This window comes from Vipera berus, assembly GCF_964194415.1.
Source record: "Vipera berus genome assembly, chromosome: 2".
NCBI lineage: Eukaryota > Metazoa > Chordata > Lepidosauria > Squamata > Viperidae > Vipera > Vipera berus.
The window spans coordinates 104,820,797-104,841,127 of NC_138203.1; the positions used below are offsets into that span (position 1 = coordinate 104,820,797).

A 20,331-nucleotide genomic window follows, 5' to 3' on the forward strand; every position below is an offset into this window, starting at 1 on the left:
TGAAATGGAGTTTAGAAAAAGCAGGAATCTGTTTCGTGACTTCTATATGCGGATTGATGTCTTGATTTTTCTGGATGAGGTTACATTCTTTTCAGTGCCCTTCTAGATCCAGTTGATTCCTGGAGGTACATATGCCTTTCATGACACCCAAGTGCCCTGAGCAAGCTTTCCAAGTGATGGGTCAACTATGTTCTGATCCAAGTTATCCATGCACTGATTTAGGCTGCAAATTCTGGAAGTTGCTTTAAAGTTTGTTGTAACTAGGGAGCACTACAATGAGGGGGTGGAGATGTTGAACCTTTTTCTTTAAAAAAACGAACAAGGATATGTGTGCACTGAAGATTAAAGTAATGTGACAGATACCACCAATGTCTAATTTTAAAAAGACATCACTAAAACCCTATTTCTGAGTCTGAAAACATTATTAATTGCAGATGTGGTTGGAAGGATGCTGGAAAATTTAGATGAAAAACATGTTTGCTTAAAGGTGGTTACTTTAAGGCTACTTTATATTTTAAATTTTGGAACTCTTTTTTCCCCCTGTAAAACATACATTTATGTTGGTTGTGAATTGGAATATGTAAAGCAGCATATAAACTAAAAACCCTGAACAGATTCCTAACTGCGGGATTCTGCTTGTTTAACTGAGATAAGCCCCTTTTTTCCCATCAGGGCAGTGAATTTTTGAAATCTCTCATCAAAGAGGTTTATGTGGTACTTCTATTGTCATTTGAACCAGAGGCTCTGTTTTGTCTGAAGTGAGAGTTTCATCTTTTATACTATTCTTTTTTCTTATCACCTATTTTGTTTTTGTACATTTATAATTATTCCTCTTTTTATTGTACTGTGTAATCCAGTTTGAAAACTTCCTTTGAGGGGGAATGTAAAATGATCTTATTTCAAAACATACTAGTTCTGATTTGTTATTGACAGGGATGTTTTTGCAGGCTAGATAGCTGGTGGCCCCGAGACCTGTTTCATCTCCTTTAGGCCTGTGGCATAGTTGGCGTTACTTTGGTTTATTTTCCCAGTCCTGTATGCCAATGATGTTGGGATTGAAGGAGGAGAAAATAGGCTAGCACTCTACTATTGAAATATATGCCATGTGTCAAGTGGGAAAGGGATATTGGAAATAAATTGCATCTATTGGAAAATGGTAGTCATATTTTTACTATTCCAGGAGAAACTTCAATAAAGCCTACCGTACATATCCAGAATTGTGCTAGCAACCATATGCATATCCTGCTCCTATAAAGAAGTACCAGCAAAACCACGGGGTGCCAGGACATGGTCCCCTTACTTCTCCATTACTGTAGAGTACAAAGCACCTACCTTGTGACCCCCTGATCTTCAGTGGCACAACAAGCAACACCACCATTGCTACCAATTTAGGCAACAGTGTAATGACAGGTTCAAGTCCTCTTACGCTATTTCCAGTTGCCTTTTCTGAAGAAAAAGAAAAAAAATACTTTCAACTGTCACAGAGTGCAGGTGCATATCATAAGCAATATGGAGAAGAACCAAGAAGATTCCACTTTTTCTTCTTCTTTGGCTGCAGAACAAAGTGGTATTTGCTCAAAGCAGAGTGGAGATGTAATTTTGTAGCTACCAAAGATCAACCTGTGTAGGTAGAATAAAAGGTAAGGATAAAAAAACTAGCAGTTTGGGGAATGTATATTATTTACTTTAGATGGATATATATGGGCAGTAGTTGTGAGGGAGGAATTGTGCAATCTGAATATTTAATATTTACAACTGGAACTTTTCTGCATTTTTTACTTAGCCGATTCTGCAGAAATCACTTTAATTTTGCAAAGTAGTGTTCATTAGTTTTTGATTTGTAATGACGTGCTTCCCTATGTTGGAGACAGAATAGTCTGTAAAGGATACCGCTTCCTACTGCTTGGTGTATTGGGGAATGTTAAAACAACTCCAAGAACCACCAATATTGATGTAATATAAAAGGTAATGTAAAATAATCATGCTTCGTAGTTTTGTTTCATCTTTCTTGCTTTCCTGTGTGAAGGTAGTTAGAATATTGGAGTTGTGATTGTGTTAGGTTTCAAGTTTCCAAGTAGAATATCTCTTAAGGTTCTAAGCACAGAAGCACTAGAATACTCAATAAGAAAAATAATAAACATCGAGTTTCCATGTGTGTGGTACAAAATGCCATTTCTTCATATCTCTTTTTAGAGTATTATAAAACGAACCATTTCATATATCTTTTATTTAAGTTGTGTTTATATATCTTATTAAATTTTTTATTACTGCCCACTACAGTAAGATTCTAGGCAGCTTACAAAATCCAGTATACAGTTAAAAACAAAATGAGACAGCTGAGACGAGAAACAATGATAACAAAAACATGACGGGGGAACCTACAAACACATTGACCCCCGATCCTAGAGCAGAGCCAGGTTTATTTTTTTATTTTTTTTAAAAAAAGTGAATTCAATGGGGTGGGTAGGTGGAGAAGTTGAAAGTGGGTCCATTTTTATTAAGAGGAAGTTGATGAACTCCAGGAGACTGGGTGGCATCTGTATCTCTGTGGGGATATTGTTCCAGAAGATGGCAGTGGCAGAGAAAGTACATTTCCTTAGAAGAAGGGATCCTGGGGGGGGGGGCACTCTGCCCATATGTACTGTTGGGTAGAAACAATTGGAAATACATGGTTCCTCTGATAACCAGGTTCTATGCCATAAATGACTTTATCAGTAACAATCAACATCTTGAATTGCACCTGGAACCCCACTGGCAACCAACGCAGCTTGCATAGTGGCAACAGTGTATTGACCTAGTGAGAAGTGCCCATTACTGACTGTGCCACTGCATTTTGCACCAGCTGTATTTTCCATATAGTCTGACTAGCCCGTATAGAGCACATTGCAGTAGTGCAATTGTAAGGTGATCAGGCCATGACTGCCCATTTGAAAGGCTTCTTGGTTAAGAAGGCACAGCTGGCATACAAGATGAATCTATGCAAAGGTCTATTTTTTTGCCACAGCTGCCATCTACACTTTGAGCAGTAATTGAGTATTGTACAAGAGGCCCCAAATTGTGTATCCCCAAATGAGGAAGTGCATTGCCATTCAAGTCTGGTGATAGAAACGTCCCCAATCCACTGGGGGAGGGGAGAAAACAACTATACCTACTTAGTCTTGCAGGATTGAGCTGGAGTTTATTCCATCCATATCTGAACAGCCTCCAAACACTGAGTCAGTACAGCTTCATTTGCACGCCAAGTGTTAAGATGTATGACCTCACCCAAGTAGTGTTGTGGCAGTGCCGTGATTGAGTATTGAATTACATCATAGCCTGAGCTGTATACACAGGACAGTTATTAATTGGATGGCAGACAGATTTTAATATGTTTTGCTCTGAAGATAATGGAAAATAATTATTTCTGCTGAAGTGAGGTCTGCTAGAAAGTGTCATCATCAAAAGGGAGGATGAGGTTACAGCCTAGGAAATGTAGGATGTAACATCCATATTCTGCTTTTCTTCTGTTCTCACGATTCATCCCATTTTACTTATTTTATCAGTGTAACAGCAATTTTTATGGGTTGATAGCATTTTTTTAATTTCATAATTTTGGGGGGGACTGCCAAATCATAACATTCTCAGCTGACACAAATGAAAACAGCTAAATTGTATGTATGAGGGCAATTCGGAAATAAACCTCTATTTGGTTATCAATGACAGACACACAGATACAGAACTTTTATTACACACATTAGAAAACTACAACATTACATTTCTTTTTTTTACATAATCGCCATTTAAATTGAGGCACTTGTCATAACGTCTTACAAAATTTGAAATTCCTTAGTAGTAACCACTTGGCACAAAACCTGGGCTATGGGGGGGGGGGGGTGGTGATCAAAAAACATCCCAACAAAATTACTTCAAAAGTTCTTGGGTGCATCTAGTGGTGTGCATGCAAGCATGTGAACACAACGGAAGTGGTGCCATAAAAAATCCCGCCAAATGTGAAAGTGCCAAAGGAGTATGGCTAGTGAAGTTCATGGAGCATTGGTTGGACCATAAATTGAGAAATTTACTGTGAAATGTTACGAAAACTCAGACGAGCCATCCATAAAAAGTGTCGGGGCACGCTGACTTCCAGTGTGGTGTTGGTTCACGATAATACTTGCCTACACACCGCTAGATGCACCCAAGAAGTTTTGAAGCAGTTCCATTGGGATGTTTTTGATCACCCCCTCCTCCATAGCCTAAATTTGGCACCAGGCCACTAATGCTAAGGAATTTCAAACCTTGTAAGATGTTACGACAAGTGCCTCAATTTGAATGATGATTATGTCGAAAAGTAATGTAATGTTGTAGTTTTCTAATGTGTATAATAAAAGTTCTGTATCTGCAAGTGTCTGTCATTGATAATCAAATGGAGGTTTATTTCCGAGTTGCCATGGTACACACCACTTCTTTGGATATTTATATTTGTATGAGTTCATTTAGTATATGGATAAATGCTACGCATATGTTGTAAGTACAAGCAGATGAAATGCAATCCTAGGCAGGCAATCCTATAAGTGCTATGAAACTTACTTTGTCCAAAGGAATGTACTTCCAGAAAAGTGCTTAGGATTGCAATACTCCAGAATAGGAACCGTTATGGCAAAAGGTGAATCTTACTTTATCTTTCTCTGCTTAAAGGAATATGCTACAAACAAGTATTTGAATTCAGGCAATTGCAAAACTTGAACTCATTAAATTGAAACAACTCCTAGTATATTTCTGTGATGAAGTTTCCATCTTGCTAGCTCCCAGAAAAGGCCTCAGGCATTTTGAAGCAAGAAAGATAGAATGCTGGTGGATTGCTTGCCAGAGATATAAAGAACTAGATAAGCCATAATAAATGTAGAGGAGACCTAGTGATGCTCAACACCATTACCGTAACTAAACCTGGCATTGCCATTTACTACCGTATGTTCATTTTGGGATAGAAGTAGCCTGGCTCCACCTATCTGTACCTGATAGCCTCCAGATTATAAACCACTGTACTGTAATAAATTATATTTAAAGTTGTCTTTGAAGACAACTTAAAAATTGCTGTAAATTGAAAACAGCCATGTGCTGGTTAACTGGGACTGAATTTTTATTATGCTTTGCCAAAAGTACATGCTCCAGATTATCAAGGCTCAATCCCAAGGTTAAGCCTAAAAGGCCATCACAGCTTGTGGAAAGGATATGTGATGGAATGCTTACTTTCATGTTTTTCAGTCAGTGTATCATCTAAATTACAAAGAGTGGATGGAGAGAAAAAGACGATTTCAGATCTCCACAAATTTTCATATATTCCCTGCAGATTCAAATAGGAATCCCATTCCTTTGTAAGCGATGCACAGATCAGTGACATCTTGGCACAAATACAACAGAAAACCTTTGCATGGTGACAAGATGTTTCAGTATGGTTTAAACTAGAATGATTTTTTTTCATTTTCAAGAAATATTTCACCTATTCAGGATGTGTGCAGTCCACAAAGATACTGCATTGAATTGGGCCAAACATCCTCAAAACAAGTCCATTCCATACCAACCTATTAGTTAATTTAGATGCTATATTTTCCACTGCTTTAAAGGACAGTTGAACAGGAAAACATTATTTAAAACTTCACAGGAAGGAAGAAGATCATACTGTCAACTGCAAGTGGACCGCAGTGAAACAGAATCCAAGGGAGAGAATGTTTCACATTTGGAATGTGGCTTTCAAGTAGACTAGTGTTTCTCAACCTTGGCAACCTGAAGATGTGTGGACTTCAACTCCTAGAATTCCTCAGCCAGCTCTGCTGATATTTGGACATTATGGGCTCAGGATGACGAATGACATGGCACCCTTCTGCGATATTGTGGACTAGTTAGGGTCTGTTGATGGACAAATGGAAGAGCAGGAACTTTGCTTCTTTGTCCCCAGACACATTGAGGACAAGGTGGTTACCCAGACTGTGATTCTATTTATGATGTCGTGTAATTTTTATACCACTTTAAATCAGTTTAAAGTGATTATATCCTCTGGTTGCATACAAACGAATAGGCAAGATTGGCACTTATATTTTTAATCCAGTGTGATAGGCAACAAGTACAGTATGGCAGAAGTAGGGAATCCATGCATGTGGACTTTCACGAAGCCTGCCCAACGCTCCAAGCACACCGTACTAGGTTACTTAACACTTGCGCTTTGGCAAATGTGAATTTAATGTTTTGATACTGGCAGAATCAATCCTTGGCAATCCCAGTCTTCTCTTGAGCATATGCAGAGAGCTGCCGATTGACATTATACGGCGCAGAACTGTAAAGTGGCAGTCTCTGGAAATGTCGCCCCTGCAACAGGAGCCCGGCGTTCCTGCCGGGACACAGTCCTGCCGCATGCTTTGTCACAATCAAGAACGGCAGACAGAATGGGGGGGGAAAAAAACCCTGCGATTATTCGTGATCCGTTGGGTGGAAAGCAAGAATATAGGCGTTTAGTTAATCTGGAATAAATAACGCGGGCTAGTACAAAGGGCGTGTGCGATCGTTTGTAGGCGGCGCAGGCGAAAGAAAGGGCAAACAAAGGAACGGAGGACAAAGCATTCGCGGCAGCGTCCCCAAGGGCACCAGCTCAGGTTCACGGCTTTCGGTGCAGCCCTGGACCCGCATAATCTCTCTTCACCCGTCCGATAGATAATTATTTGCAAAGCTATCTTCGTTGGTTTTGCAAAACGCAGCGCCGTGGCTTTGCGAGCCGTTCTTTCCCGCTTGCCGCTCGCTCCTTTCCCCTCTGCCTCTAATCTCTTCCCTCCCTCCCTCCCCGCAGGCCCCTCCCTCCCCGCTTTCTCGTCACCGAGCCCCTTTTCTGGCACTGCCTTGTCGCGGGAGAGAAGGATTTTGTTCCTGGCGCTTGGGAGCAGAGCGGCAGCAGCTGGCAGGTCCCTGCTTCGAAGCTGCATCTAGTCTCTAGTCTGCCTCGCCTCATTCTCGCCGCTGCCAGGATGTCAGAGAAGTCCGCCGACGAGGCTCCGGTGGAGCTCGGAGCCAAGGTGAGAAGCTCAGATCGAGCAGGTGGCTACGCGCGGGACCTGGGAGCCCCGCTTCTTCCAAGCTCGGTCCATTCCGTAGCGCTCGCGGCGCGCCAGGACTCTTTCGGAAAGGCAGCCGTGGAGGAGGGGAAGAAAGACGCGCTCGCCTTGCCTCCTTTCCCGCCGCCAGCCTCCTCCCGGGTCCGGTTCTTCTGCCTGCTCCCTTCTCCCTCCCTCATCCTCCTTGCGCCCCGTGCGCGCTTCCTTTTTGTTTCCTTGGAAATGAGCAGCTCCTGGCTGGGGAGTCGGGTCGAGAAAAGCTCCCCGCGCGCCGAGACGCCGTGTGGGCTTCGGTCCTTCCACCCCCGGAGCGCCCTCCTCTCGGTGGCCGTTAACCCCAAGCGCCCTTGGCTGCTTACTTATTTATTTACGTATTTATTATTTTTTTTGCCAAAGGCCCTTTGCCTTTGGAAACTGGCGACGGTAAAGGCAGACGTCACGGCTCCGCCGAGAGAAATCGCTCTTCTTTTGAAAAAGCCCCGTTAGGCAACAATGGTGAGGGGGCTTCGTCTTCAAAAGCCCGCGCTCTCTCGGGCTCAGCACTCGAAAGGTGCGCTGCTTGGAAAGAAGGAGGCCGATCCTCCCTCCCTCCCACCGGGGTGCTTTGGAGGGCAGAGGAGGCTAAACCGCTTCGCTGTCTTAGGAAGAAAGCCGTAAGGCGGAGGAGCGCAACACAAAGCCAGGAAAAAAAAAGATGGAAGGCAATTAAAGGGCGGGGGTGCGCGCGGGCTCGCGCTTGCCTGCCAGGTTGCCAGCATACGCGTCCTTTCCATCGCCGGCTCGTCTCTGGTCTCTGGAGGCATCAGATTTTAGGTATTGGCGGCTTTAGCGGATCGACCGTTAGCAGCATACTCTCTACATCTGTTCCGGAAGCAGCAGCGGGTGTTAACTGGCGTTCAACGGAGCAGAAAACGGGTTATCGGCCTTATTGTATTCTTGTGGGGTACGGTCCCCAAAGGATAAGACAACACATCCCTCAGAAAAATCGCATACATCTTTCAGCTGTGGGCGTGTGGGGAGGGGGTGAGATGGATAATATCAGCATCGTTTTAATTTACATTCCATCAGCTAGTTTATGAATAAGACCCATTCGAAATTAATCGAAAAGCAGGTGAAAAGAGAAGTAAAAATAGCCAAATGTCAGTCACAATATTAGGAACGGGGAGTCTTGTCACTAAGCACTTCCATATGGAATGAAACACAGGGGCTTTTAAGATGCAAAATCCCTAATGGGTTTATTTGGAAGTAAACTGGAATCTAATGAGACTATGCTTATATGCTTCCCTTGTGCCTTTTACAGAGAAGGGCAGACAAACAGCAAACAGCCAGAGTTCCAGGGCTGAAGCTTGCACAATTTTTTTTTAACCAGTTGAGAAGGAAAATAAATAATTAATTGAAACAATCCTAAGGGCAGCCAGGGACATGGGGATAAAGGTTAAACATTGCAGAGGACTCAATCTCGCTTCTGCTTTGGCTTTGCTATGAAGAAAACCAAAGAGAACTGGAACTTGGTTGTATAATTTTCCATATAGGGTAAGGCAGTGTTTTTGTAACCCAGAACTATATGCTTAATTCTGTGCAACAGTTTCAGAATGGAGATGGCTTAATGATCTTCTGTTTATTGTACCCAATTTAACAGCCTCCTTCAGAGATGAATTGATCTGAACAATTATTTGCCATTTTGTAACTGGATAATATCTATCTAGACATGTGCTTCTTGTCTAGTCTTTCATCCTACACTGAAGGCCTTTAAATATTAAGGCCATTGTGCACTAAAACTTTGGACACAGACCACCCATGTGGGAATTCAAAAAGCTACTCTAAATAGCAGGATAAGGGGGTACAGTGAAAAGGTAGTTGTTTTACAAAGAAAATCCAGAACTGGTCCATTATGAAGCTCCTGAATTTGGGGAAGAAGAAGATAACATGGAAGTTTTGTTTGAGAACTGGATGTGTTGAATAAAGCTGTTTGGAGGGAGAGCCGCAGATTTGGATGCTGTGAGTCTGTTACCCAAACGATCAATTCAGGTGAGATTAGTATGTAACTAGGCCAGAGTAGGCTCCCCTGTGGCTGGCAGGCGTCAGAAATATCATGTCTTCAAAAATTACACAATGCCCTCTAGTGGAAAATGACAGCTCGGAACCTTTCTCATCTATAGGATACACCTTGTACCGTTTTGTCCCGCCCTCTGTCTCAATCTTACACTGACACTTGTCTACACTATAATTTTAGTTGTAGTTGCATTAAAGAGAATGTGATTTATTGTTTAGCTGGCCCATGAAGGAAGTGATGTAAAATTCAGGTGTTTTTTTTTAAAAAAGACAGATTTTCCCCCCTATAAATTCCCAATACAAAAAACAAAAAGAAATTGTAGATTATTCCTGGCACACTTTTCCTGCTTCCATCTCTCTCTCTGTCCTCCCCTCTCTCCCCTCACAGATGGCATGGGGGGTGGTCTTCTCTTATCCTGTTAAGTACCTCTATCTTTTATAAATAACTCAAGGTGGCAAACATACATAATACTCCTCCTATTTTCCCGAAAACAACAATCCTGTAAAGTGGATTGGGCTGAGAGAGAGAGATTGGGCCAAAATCACCTAGCTGGTGTTCATGCTGAGGCAGGACTAGAACTCACAGTCCCTTGGTTTCTAGCTGATGCCTTAACCATTAAACCAAGCTGGTTCTCATTGATTCTGCCATCTTAATAAGTTTTCTTAATCATGGAAACATGTTCTTGATTGATAGTTGCAGAGCCAGTTACTGGAATATAGCTGAGTTACATGTTTGCTAAAGTAGCACTGTGTAGCACAGAAAGGGTTTGAATTCCCATCTGCAAAGCTGCATCACAAGCTTTACAGAGATACAAGAAAGCCACTTGCTGTATTGATATTGAGATGTAATGTTACTTCTAATGTACTACAATTTAGGAAGCAATTATAAGGGTTGTACTTATTTCGTGAGAAGTTGTTAAAGCAGGTTGCAGATTTTATGCATCATTAAAAACAGCAGCATAGGAAATGGACAGAGCACAACTCTTTTCCAAGTTGTTTCCCACAGAGTCCAATTAAAAGGATGATAATGGATTGGCGAATTCTGCCACATGTTTAGTGCAAGATGCCTTTGGAGTGTATGTCTCAGGCTACAGGTAACTTATGCAACAAATACTGAATATTGACAAGCCGTCAGTTGCATTTCAATGTTTCCTGCCTTATCAGGGTTTCCTTATTTGTTTACGAATGTCAAAATAACAGGCATGTGTGATTTCAGTGACAAACTGTGATTTTTGTAAAAAGTGCAAAGCATCTCTCCAGTGTTCTCTCATATAACGTTCCATCCTGGCTGCTTTTGCATTTCATTAAATGATCTTTAAAAACAATTGCTGAGTCATTTCTTCAGCTGCCTCACTATTTTGCAACATTTCTTATTATACCAGCCATGCTGAATATGACATTAATGTAGTTTGCACCCCCTCTTTTTAGGAGCTGAAAGAGAAGAAGGAAAAGCATGAGGAGAAGTCTGCCCGCAAAGACAAGAAAGAGATCGTAGAGGTAATTGGGTCTGTATTTCATGGGGGAGCCAGAGGTGAGGGGGCATGGCAAGAATGAGGCATAAGAAAGAGGGCAATTTGAGGAACTGCACGGAGTCTGCCCACCTCTCACTTTTTTTTGATGGACCTTCTGATTTCTTGTAATGATCATTATTGAACCAAGCCTACCGTGCTTGAAATGATGAAACAATAAACATAGTCTGAACTGAAAAAGTTATTTGGCCTAAAGGAGAGTGGCAATGCCAGTCATCAGCTTTCTTCATCACTACTTTCCTGCAAACTGATAAAGCTTTGGAGTTGCAAAGTAAAAGCATGCCCCTGAAAGCAGCATGGGGGTGCAGTATCCAATCCCTCTTTTCATCAGTGAAACTCTCGAGAGCCTGGAAGAGGTGGAGTAGAATCTAGCTCAGGGGTAGGCAACCTCGGCTCTTTTATGACTCATGGACTTCAACTCCCAGAATTCCTGAGTCAGCATAGCTGACTCAGGAATTCTGGGAGTTGAAGTCCATGAGTCATAAAAGAGCCGAGGTTGCCTACCCCTGATCTAGCTGCAATAGAGGATGCTGGAAAATGGACTGAACCAAAGAAGGAACAGACAAATGTTACAAAGTCTCCACTGGCTCAGACTTCAGGTATTGAAGAAGTGAAGACCTGGGGTGTAAAGGGAGAGTCCAGAGAAGGCAATAAAAAGTCACAGGGCCAGTGAAGCTTCCCGAGGTTTGCTTCTAGAATTCCAGTTGTAAGAAAAATTAGGGAAGAGGAGCATAACAAATAGCAGGTAGCAAAAGGGGCAGCCTTGATGTTTTTCAAATGCTGGGTGAGTTTTTTCATAGTTCTGTCATTCTTTTTTTTTTCCCCTGGTAAGTACTTTGTGGTTAAGAGCTGCACAGTTGGCATACATTCCAAAATATGTGGCTTCTTTTGGCTTAGCAAGGCGGTCATTAGGTCAGCTCTTCTGGATCTCTATCTGTCTTCGGGAGCTGTGGACGGAGTCCATGCAGATGGCAGAAGCACAGAGGGCAAGTGACATTACTCTTGGCTACCATAACCACTTCTACCTCTTGGAGCTTGCTTTGAAGGGAACTAGCAAATGAGCAGAGTTGTGTAGGTATTAGGCTAAGAAGACGTAATATTTTATTCTCAGAATGGGCATGGGTTGATTGCCTCCCTAGAAACTTTCTAGATCTGGTATGGTATTAGTTCATAAAATTGCTTACCCCTATTATAAAAATACATCCATCTTTCAAGGAAAGTATTTTCTCTGTGCAGAGAAGGACAAGGACTGAAGTAGAGTTTGGAGCAAAACTATAGCTATGAAAGCTCTGTCTGTATAATCCAAAAGTCTTAGTGACAAGATAACTTGTGCTGTCACATATTTACCTTGCACTGTTGCTTATGGTCCTTTTCTCCATCGTTTTCCTGTATAGTTCACAGTAGCATCCCAAAATTTTGATTCAGCCTTTTGCATAGTAGTTCTTTTTCATCAGAGTAACCTAAAAACAAAAATGAAGTGGAGTGCACAGTAACAAAGTTACTGTTGAGTGCCTCCATAATTACAAGTAAAGCAGGTATTAAAGACACTCAGAGGTTTTAGTCACAAAGCATTTGCTAGGAAAAACAATTACAATAGACCAATGAAGAACTGACTCAGCATATGAGAGTCATAACTAGGACTTGACATGTGGCTGAAAATCTTTCAGGTGATAATGTCAACACGTGTAAAAGAAATACATCTAGGCTCTTAACCATGGATCAGTTGTTGAAATGCCTAATATAGTGTGTGGAATGTGCATGCATCCACCCTGATTCTTACTCTATCCCCATTGCTAGCTCTCCAATCACTTTAGAAATGGATTTAGAATGATAGCTGTGCTTTGAAAAACAATAGACAAGAGGAGCAAAAAAGAATAGGTTCATAGCATAGTCCTGCTGATGAAACTAAGAAATTCTGGTGCTGAGAGTTGCTAGAACAGGACACTCTCAAGTTCTCAAAAGAAGAGCGAGCGATAAGTGTAATAGAGTAATGGTGGCTATATTTTCAACCTGTCTTGGGGGTAGGGGATGAAATAAACACATAAACACAGCCAAAGTCTGCTGGAGTTAACTTTACGAAGATAATGGATTGAACACCTATTTGGCAGGTGACAACTGTTTTATCATTTGGCTTTATGCAGGATGATGAAAATGGGGCTGAGGAAGAGGAAGACGATGAAGATGCAAATCCCGAGGATGTAGATGATGAAGATGAAGAAGATGAAGGTAAGAGCAAGTCATCCACATAGTTCATAAACCTTTGGTAAGTGAATTCCATGGGCAGTTAGTTAGCGTTGATTTACTCTTTATTCTAATTCCAAGATGATGAGAATGAGCGGGAACCGGATACACACGCAGTAAAGCGATCTGCAGAAAAGAAGCAGGAAGAGGTGAGTAGGACTCTGTTTAATGTGTTCAGGAATGCCTTAATGGGAATGTATAGGGAAAGTCAGCAACAAAATTGATATTAGGATAGCATCTAAGTACCCAGGGGCTGATTCAACACTACAGCAATTCATTTATCAAATTTAGACACTGCCCATCTCACTATGTAAGTGAGTCTGGGCAGTTTACAGTTTCCTTTGTATAAAGGCAACATATAGGATGGGATCGCAGCAAGGGTTGCATCTGAAACGGCCTGTGCATCAACTGACAGCTAACAGGAAGTTGCCCACCATTTTCGTAACAAACTCTTACAGAGTTATGTACCTGTTCTTAGGACTCTGTGGAAATCTTAATTCCTGAAGCCCTTTGTACAAGTATGGTAGGGTATAGAATGGAGTTAGAAAATTTCTAATACGAGGCAAGATTTTGGTGGCAGGTCCCTCCGTGGAGATTGGTGGTAGTGAGCCTTGATCTGTCCTTCATTCCCCAGTCTTGCTTCTCTCACAGACTTGCTGTATGGTAGTCAGCAAACAAAAAGTAACACAAATGGATCAAACTGACTGCACTCTTAGGTGTCAAGGGGAAACTGATAATAATATTGCAGGATTTCATCATCATCATAATCATTATTATTGTTGTTGTTGCTGCTGTTATTTTAAAAAGTTAAAATATAGTGAAATATCAGTCTCTTTCAAGATTGTGGCTGTTTTTCAGACATTATTGGTCCTCAGATCATAGCTTAAAACTGTAGGTGGCATCTGGAACCCAAAAGAGTTACTAATGTCAGGCAAGAAATTTAACATTTTAGGCACAGATAAAGAAGATATATATCTATATGTGTCTTGTGGATCCACAGCAGTGGTTATTTTATAGAAACCTCTAGGGTTCAGAGTGGGCCCACTTTCCAAGTTGCTGGCTGGCCCAACCGGTGCATCAATTCTTCAACTCTCCACTCACCAATCAACTGAGTTAGAAGCACCTGCATTACAACCAAAGTGTTTCTCACCAAATACATCCATCTTTTTTTCTGTTTGAAGGATGAAGTTGACCCGAAAAGAAAGAAGACAGAAAATGGCTCTTCAGCTTGATCCTCTTGGCTCCATCTGCATCCTCTTCTCCGCTGTCCAACTATCCGCACACCTTCCTTCCTCTGTCTGTGCAGGCAGCCTCTGTAGTGCTGTGGCTGCAGATGAGGAAGAAGAGGAGTTCAATGTGCTTTCTGTCAAGAGGAAGCTGAAGGAAGCTCTTCTCCAGCTCCCAAGATCTGTTTCCATATTACAGTGCTCTCTACAGTTTCATTACCCTTCGCCCTCCATTCAGATAGCTCCAGTCTTTAGAAACATGGCTTCCTCCGATCTCTTCCCAGAACACCCTCACAATTGCTGCCTGAGATCCTCACTTGCCTCCTCGGCTTTCAACACCTCCTTGCAAACTCCTCCCTGCTTCTGTCCAGCACTTCACCCCTCCCCACTCCTTCCTCTTGGCCCCTTCCACCACAACCTTGTGGAGTTTCTATGGTGCTGAAAGGGTTAAATCACGTTTGGCACACAGGAAGTCAGTCCGGGGCCGGGGGAAACTTGCCACGATGTGTTCCTGTGCCGTGCCTCTTCCCTTTCTATTTCAGGAAAAAGGCAAAATGTAGTGGTGGTGGTGATGGTGGTGATGATGATAATACAGTGAAATGTGTGTTACTTTTAAAAAAAAATTACAGTTTTTAATTAATACATTTTGTACAAATTTAAATGACAGGCAGCAAGCTGAATCTGGTGAACTTTTTTCTTCCTGGAGGCAAAGCTTGTTTTTAATGTGTAAAGTAATATGTGATTCAGTGTGGTTTTTTTCCCCCCCATTTTGGGTGTTTGTTATTTTTTAATTAGGGGACCAAAGTTTGATTTCTCCCTTGTTCCTGTCAGGTTCTTTGGTTGTTTTTCTTTGTAAATTAAAGCAGATCCATCTGCAGTATTTTCTATGGCACAGACATTATGAGGATGAGATATATAAATATATATATTGTTTAGCACTGTAAATAAAAAAAACCTTTCAAAAAGATTTCAGATAAGTTTTGCTTTTTTTGTGAGGCACACACATCTGCATTCAATTCAAGTCAGATCTAGTACACAATAATTTATTTTTCTTAAACCAACTAACTCTGCTAACTTAAAAATGCATTCTATTCCTAGTTGGCATTTAATCATCTCCTGTGTGTAGTTACATTTTAAAAAGTTAGGGATAAAAGTGAAAGTCAGAGTTTGATGATAGATTAAGATGGAAACACCCTTTAATTATTCCCATATGTGGGGGGGGGGAAGTCAGTTGTGGGGCTGAAAAATCAGGGTACAGGTAAGAACAAAAGATGCTTAGCCTGTCAGATCAAAGGCACATTAATTCCTCCATGCTGATGCCTTGATGATTGATCTAGAACTTCTGAAAAGCCTACAAGCATCAGACACATACAAGCATCTCCCAACTTCCATCGCCCAGCAAGTTGTATTGCAATTACAGCGTGTAAAGCTGAAAGCTAGTAGTCACGGATAACCTTCCTTATGCATTTATTCCCTTTTATACTTCTCCAGCTTGGTTGTTATCCCTGATTTTTAGTAATAAAATCGAATTTGTGTATTGTGCAAAGAAAAACATTAGAAGTTTAGAATTCTGGGAGAGAGAAAGTGCATAAATCTATGATAATTCTACAGGAGCCAAAAGGTGTAAGAAAAGAGTTACACATAGTAACAGAAATGAATAAAAACATGGTTTCAAAATCTTTCCATATCTATACTGGGTCTTCCTTTTGAAGCTTTTGTGATGACTTTGTTATTTTGTAAATGAGTCTTTCGGTGAGCCACAATGATCTGTTATTGTAACTTAAGATATGCGATACGCTAGTGATAAAAGTAAGAAGGTTTCAACCTACAGGTAGTCCTCAACCTATGGCCACAACTGAGGCCCAATATGGCTAAGCAAGGTAATTAAGTGAATTGTGCTCCATTTTGTAACCTGTGTCCCACAGTTGTTTAGCAAATTGGTGCAGTTGTTAAGTGAATCATTTGTTAAGTGAATCTGGCTTCCCCCATTGACTGCTCAACAGAAGCTGGCTGGGAAGGTTGCAGATGGTGATCCTGGAACAATGCAACTGTCGAAAATACATGCTGGATGGCAAGCGCCTCAGTTTTGATCACGTGACCATGGGGATGCTGCAATGGTCGTGAGAGATTTGGTCGTAAGTCACTTTTTCCCAGTGCAATGGTAAATTCAAATGGTCACTAAATGAATGGTTTTAAGTTGAGGTCTACTCTGTATATGCTGCCTGTTGGCATGCTGCCCAAGCTCCTGCAGGGATGGGGAAATTACTATTTCGTTAGATTGCAGTTCTACGCAAGATTCCTTAAGTTCTAGTTAGCAGTCGGATTGACCAGTGGGAAAGTTTCTGCGGCATTGTTCTGTCCACATGTCGAATTACCAGAGATTCAACCAATGCAGTCACAAGCATTTATATGTTTGGCTGGAATCATAGGATCATAATGCTGGAGAGGGAAACGGAACAAGTTGTACTGAACACAGATTGTGTAGCAGATGCCACACAGAATCTACACATTTCCTGGTTAGAACAAAGAATCACAGACTGATCCTCTAAAGAGGAGTTGGGCCACGAATGTGAGAAGGTATAAAGGGCAAGGAATAACTTGGTGACAGGAATATTTGGTAGGATTGGCTATGGATAGGTAAAAGGGAATTCCTTGAAGCAGGGGGAGTTGGCATTATAGTCATTGTACATGGACTGTATTGTAAATTACTGTATATGGAAGCCTCACATTCTTGCTAAGGGGTATGGTAAGATTTACAGGGGCTTGAAAACCCAGCTGGGTGAAAGCTACCAGCAGATCTGGGGGGAAAAAGCTAAGCAGGCACAGATAATTCTTTCCCTGAAATAAAATGCATGAAACTTGCTTTCTCAATTGCTTACATTACACTTTAAAATGCTACAACAATCATATCACAATGCAATACAGCTTCCAAATGACAAATAAAAATAGACATGTAGAAGAGTGTAGAGATGTCTAGGGGAATAAAAAGGATTGCCTGGCCCTTAAATGGCCCTCTTGTGAGTCTAGAGAAAGCCTTTGGAGACGTTGCTATAAACTGGATTATAGGTGCCATCACTGAAATCAGGAGGCCTGAGAAGAAAGACTATTCCTCTCTGTTATGTATGCAGGCACCTGCATAGCAACAGCCACCAGGGGGCGTTGGCCTGAAGGGTTTTGGCGGGAAACCCAGTTTCGGCGGGAAACCTAGGGCCAACCCCATTGGCTGTCCGCTTACCTGGCTAGGTATTTAAGGAGGCCAGGTAACCCTCATTCCCCAGTTCGCTACCCCCCTCCAATAAAGAGCTGAACTCACACGCCGGCTGGCGTCTCTTCCTTGCGTCGGACCCACTACACAATAGTGGCGACGAAGGTGGGATTGCTGCCGACCAAGAGCTGAAATCACTGGGGGAACGCTCCGCGAGCTGAAGGGAAAGGCATTTTCCTTCCTTCTCCCCCACGACCGCCAGCTGACCAGCCGACCGGACCACGCCGGTCACCGCATCCAAAACCGAGACCGCACACTGCACCGCACCGCGACCGCGACCGCAACCACACCACCATGGCAAGAGTCGGACAACCCCGTGAGTTCGACACCCGCCACCCCGAGACCTGGGCTCGTTACCTGGCTCACGTTGAACTGTACATGCGGTTCAACCAGATATCAGAGGACGGTGCGAAGGCGGTAGCACTGCTTTGCCTCGGGGGGCCAGCGCTGTTGGAGATCGCCGCGAACCTGTTCCCCCAGGAGGCCATCAACACTGTCGCGTACCGGGACCTCGTGGCCAGACTCAACACCCATTTCAAGCCCCGGCGCTCCAAGGTGGCCGCACGATCACAATTCGAAAAAAGGGACCAGTGCCCCGACGAGACTGGTGCTGATTTCCTCGCCGCCCTATGAGAAGCCGCCATCGCCTGCAGGTTCTCGAACTTGGAGGAGCAGCTACGGGACTGGCTGATCTGCGGTCTATGGGACAGGCGGCTGCAAGAGCGCCTGTTCGAGAGAGAGGAGGTTTCGCTCCAGGAAGCCGAGGACGCCATCCTCACCCATGAAGCGGCCTGCGGGGCCGTCCAAGCCTGCCAGGAAACTCGGTCCGGCAACCAGGCGACCAGCGTTCAGCGGCAATTTGCCTTGGAGGAGGATGACCAGAGCATCGACCTCCTCCAGCGGAAGTCGACCCCAGACCAGCGAGCCAAACGGCCAGACAAGCCCAGGCCTCCCAGCAACGCCGCCAACCCTCAGAAGTGCGCAGGGTGTGGTGGGAACCACGTATGCAACCTCTGCAAGTTCCGGTCAGCCACGTGCCGGGCCTGCAAGAAAACAGGCCACATAGCCGCGGTCTGCCGTAGCTGCCGCCCCCGAGAGGAGATCCACGAGCTGCAGCCAGAGGAATCGCCATTCAAAGGTACTGGGGCCCTGACCAAAACGCGAATTGGCTATGTTGAGAGCCGGCTGGCCATTAATCACATGGGTGGCCGCCGGCTACTCAAGCCTAAAATTAGATTAACAATCCGCTTGCAAGGCATCCCTTGCAGCATGGAGCTTGACTCCGGATCAGCGGTCTCGATCATTTCAGACAAGACCCTTAACTACATAAATAGCCGGAGCAAGCAGCGGATTAAATTACGGCCTACAAATTTAACCCTGACCGATTTTCAGAACTCACCGGTCAAGGTAAGAGGGGAGGCCACCGTCTTGGTGGGGTTTAAGGGTCGCGAACAGCACCTGGGGGTTGTAGTAGTAGAGGGCCGGAGAGCCAGCCTAGTCGGCCTAGACTGGTTTGAGGCCCTGGGAATCACCGGATCCAGGGAGAATCCATCGAGGCAGTCTGCAAAGAGTTCGCAGACATCTTCAATGGGACGCTGGGCAGGTACACAGGGCCCCCCATCTCTTTTAAGCTCAACCCGAACGTTCCCCCCATGAGGGTCAGGCCGCGGCGAGTTCCCTTCGTGCTCAAGCACAAGATCGAGTGCGAATTGGATAAGCTAGTAGCCCAGGGAATCTTAGAGCCCGTAGATGGGGGGGAGTGGGAGACCCCGATAGTCACCCCACTAAAAGCCAACGGGGAGGTAAGGATCTGTGCCGACTACAAGTGTTTGGTGAACCGTGCCCTAAACCCGCACGCGTACCCGGTCCCCACGGTCAGCCACGGTCTCGCTTCCCTCCAAGGCGGTGCCATCTTTGCAAGACTCAATCTTGCGCAGGCATACCAGCAACTCACGGTTACCCGGGAAACTGCGGACGCTCAGACAATAGTGATGCACAGGGGAGCATTCAGGGTAAACAGGCTGCAGTTTGGGATCAGCGTAGCTCCTGGCATATTTCAGGAGATCATTGAAAAGACGCTCAGGGGCATCCCAGGGGTTTGCCCTTATTTTGATGACGTCCTGATCACAGGAGCATCAGCTGAAGAACTGGCAGGCAGGCTGAGGGAGGTACTAACCAGGCTGCGCACTGCTGGACTCAAACTGAAGAGGGAGAAGTGCAGCATTGGTGTCCAATCCACGGAATTTCTGGGATTCAGGGTAGATGCCAAGGGAATCCACCCCACAGAGTCCAAGGTGAGGGCAATCAGACTGGCACCTACACCTAAGAACAAGGCAGAGCTACAGGCATTCCTGGGCCTGCTTAACTTCTATCATACATTCCTGCCACACAAGGCAGCCATTGCAGAGCCACTTCACAGGTTACTAGACAAGAAGGCAGCATGGGTCTGGACTTCCGTCCACGACCAGAGTTTCAGAGCCCTAAAGGCACTACTGTCTGATAAGTCCACAGTAACCCATTTCATTGAAACAAAGCCCATATGCATCGCGTGTGATGCATCCCTTTACGGTGTGGGCGCAGTACTAAGTCACCTCGAGCCTAATGGGGCTCAAATCCCCATAGCCTACTATTCCAGGACGCTGTCTGGAGCAGAGGAACTACGCCCAAATAGATAGGGAAGCCCTGGCAATCGTGGCAGGAATCAAGAAGTTCCACGATTATCTGTATGGCAGGGAGTTCACTGTCTACATGGATCACAAACCCCTGCTAGGCCTGTTCACAACAAGCAGACCCCCCAAATACTGTCCCCCAGAATGCTCTGGTGGTCCATCTTCCTTGCAGCTTACAATTGCAAGCTGGTGCACAAGCCAGGGAAGGAGATGGGCCACGCAGACGGTCTAAGTAGGCTACCCATAGACACCCCTGATCCAGACCCGGCCCAG

At 43.9% G+C, this 20,331-nt stretch overlaps 1 protein-coding gene across 1 annotated transcript; it reads left to right on the forward strand.

Annotated features, from left to right (window-relative positions):
- The first annotated feature begins 6,831 nt into the window (after positions 1 to 6,831).
- On the forward strand, positions 6,832 to 15,811 carry PTMS (parathymosin). The gene is made up of 5 exons (XM_081319426.1): positions 6,832 to 7,037; positions 10,557 to 10,625; positions 12,799 to 12,883; positions 12,980 to 13,047; positions 14,080 to 15,811. Exons 1-5 carry the CDS (start codon positions 6,990 to 6,992, stop codon positions 14,128 to 14,130), a joined length of 321 nt encoding a protein of 106 aa, XP_081175552.1. The 5' UTR covers positions 6,832 to 6,989; the 3' UTR covers positions 14,131 to 15,811.
- Positions 15,812 to 20,331: the final 4,520 nt, after the last annotated feature.

Bases quoted from the DNA above. Each gene is read 5' to 3' on its own strand.
- PTMS (XM_081319426.1), top strand. From the start codon at position 6,990: ATGTCAGAGAAGTCCGCCGACGAGGCTCCGGTGGAGCTCGGAGCCAAG. The intron at 7,038-10,556 runs GTGAGAAGCTCA...CCCTCTTTTTAG, and splicing joins CGGTGGAGCTCGGAGCCAAG to GAGCTGAAAGAGAAGAAGGA. The intron at 13,048-14,079 runs GTGAGTAGGACT...TTCTGTTTGAAG, and splicing joins CAGAAAAGAAGCAGGAAGAG to GATGAAGTTGACCCGAAAAG.